Genomic DNA, 715 nt, shown 5'->3' on the forward strand with positions numbered 1-715 from the left:
ACCTGTGGCCCCAGTAGGCTTGCTTCAAGCTGTCGTAGCAGGGGATGTCGATGTCATCGATCTCCCAGGTGCACTGGTCGTAGGACAGGTCCTTCCACTTGATCAGGTAGTGCACGTCCCCCTTCTTGTCGAAGCTGCGACACAGTGGACAGACGGTGGAGGGCGGGGCACTGCAGCGGCCGTGGCCCAGGACGCCCCCTTCCCCAGCCACCAGGCCAGTGAGAGGGAGGAAGGGAGGGAGGGAGGGAGGGGCAGAGAGGCCGCCATAGCAGCGTCCTTTCCATCGGCTGGTGCAGCGAGAATCGCAGCGGTCACGGGTCTGGACACAGAAACCTGAGGCTCTGAGTGCGACCCTTCTCCCCACTGACCAGAGAAGTTTCTTTTCTAACTTAAAGTGGAAGAGCAATGCCCACAAGGATGCGATTCCTGCAGGTGCAGCGCCCTCTTCTGGAGACCCCGGGACACAGGGGCCTGCGGACCAAGCCAGCAGCAGGAGCCCCGCTGGGTTCCCCGGCTGCTCGTCCGTGTCACAGGATGCTCGTTCCGGGTCACGTTGCCCCTTTGTATGTCTGACTTGGGAACTGTTCTCCCACCGCAAGTGTGACGTGTGCCCGTGTGCATGTGACAACCCCCCCGCTGGCCAGTCAGATCCCTGACGGCGGGGCCGCGGCCTCTTCCTCCCGCCCCCCTGCACACATCCGGGCCCTGTGCTCAG

General features: G+C 63.4%; 1 protein-coding gene across 1 annotated transcript in view; it reads right to left on the bottom strand.

The window, feature by feature from the left end:
• The window catches only part of CHD5 (chromodomain helicase DNA binding protein 5), a 73477-nt gene that overhangs the window by 26869 nt on the left and 45893 nt on the right, over window positions 1-715 (bottom strand). Inside the window, 1 exon segment of the mRNA XM_014546193.1 lies at window positions 3-134. Coding sequence (XP_014401679.1) covers window positions 3-134 — 132 coding nt within the window.

This window comes from Myotis brandtii, unplaced genomic scaffold (assembly GCF_000412655.1).
Source record: "Myotis brandtii unplaced genomic scaffold, ASM41265v1 scaffold434, whole genome shotgun sequence".
Taxonomy (NCBI): Eukaryota; Metazoa; Chordata; class Mammalia; order Chiroptera; family Vespertilionidae; genus Myotis; species Myotis brandtii.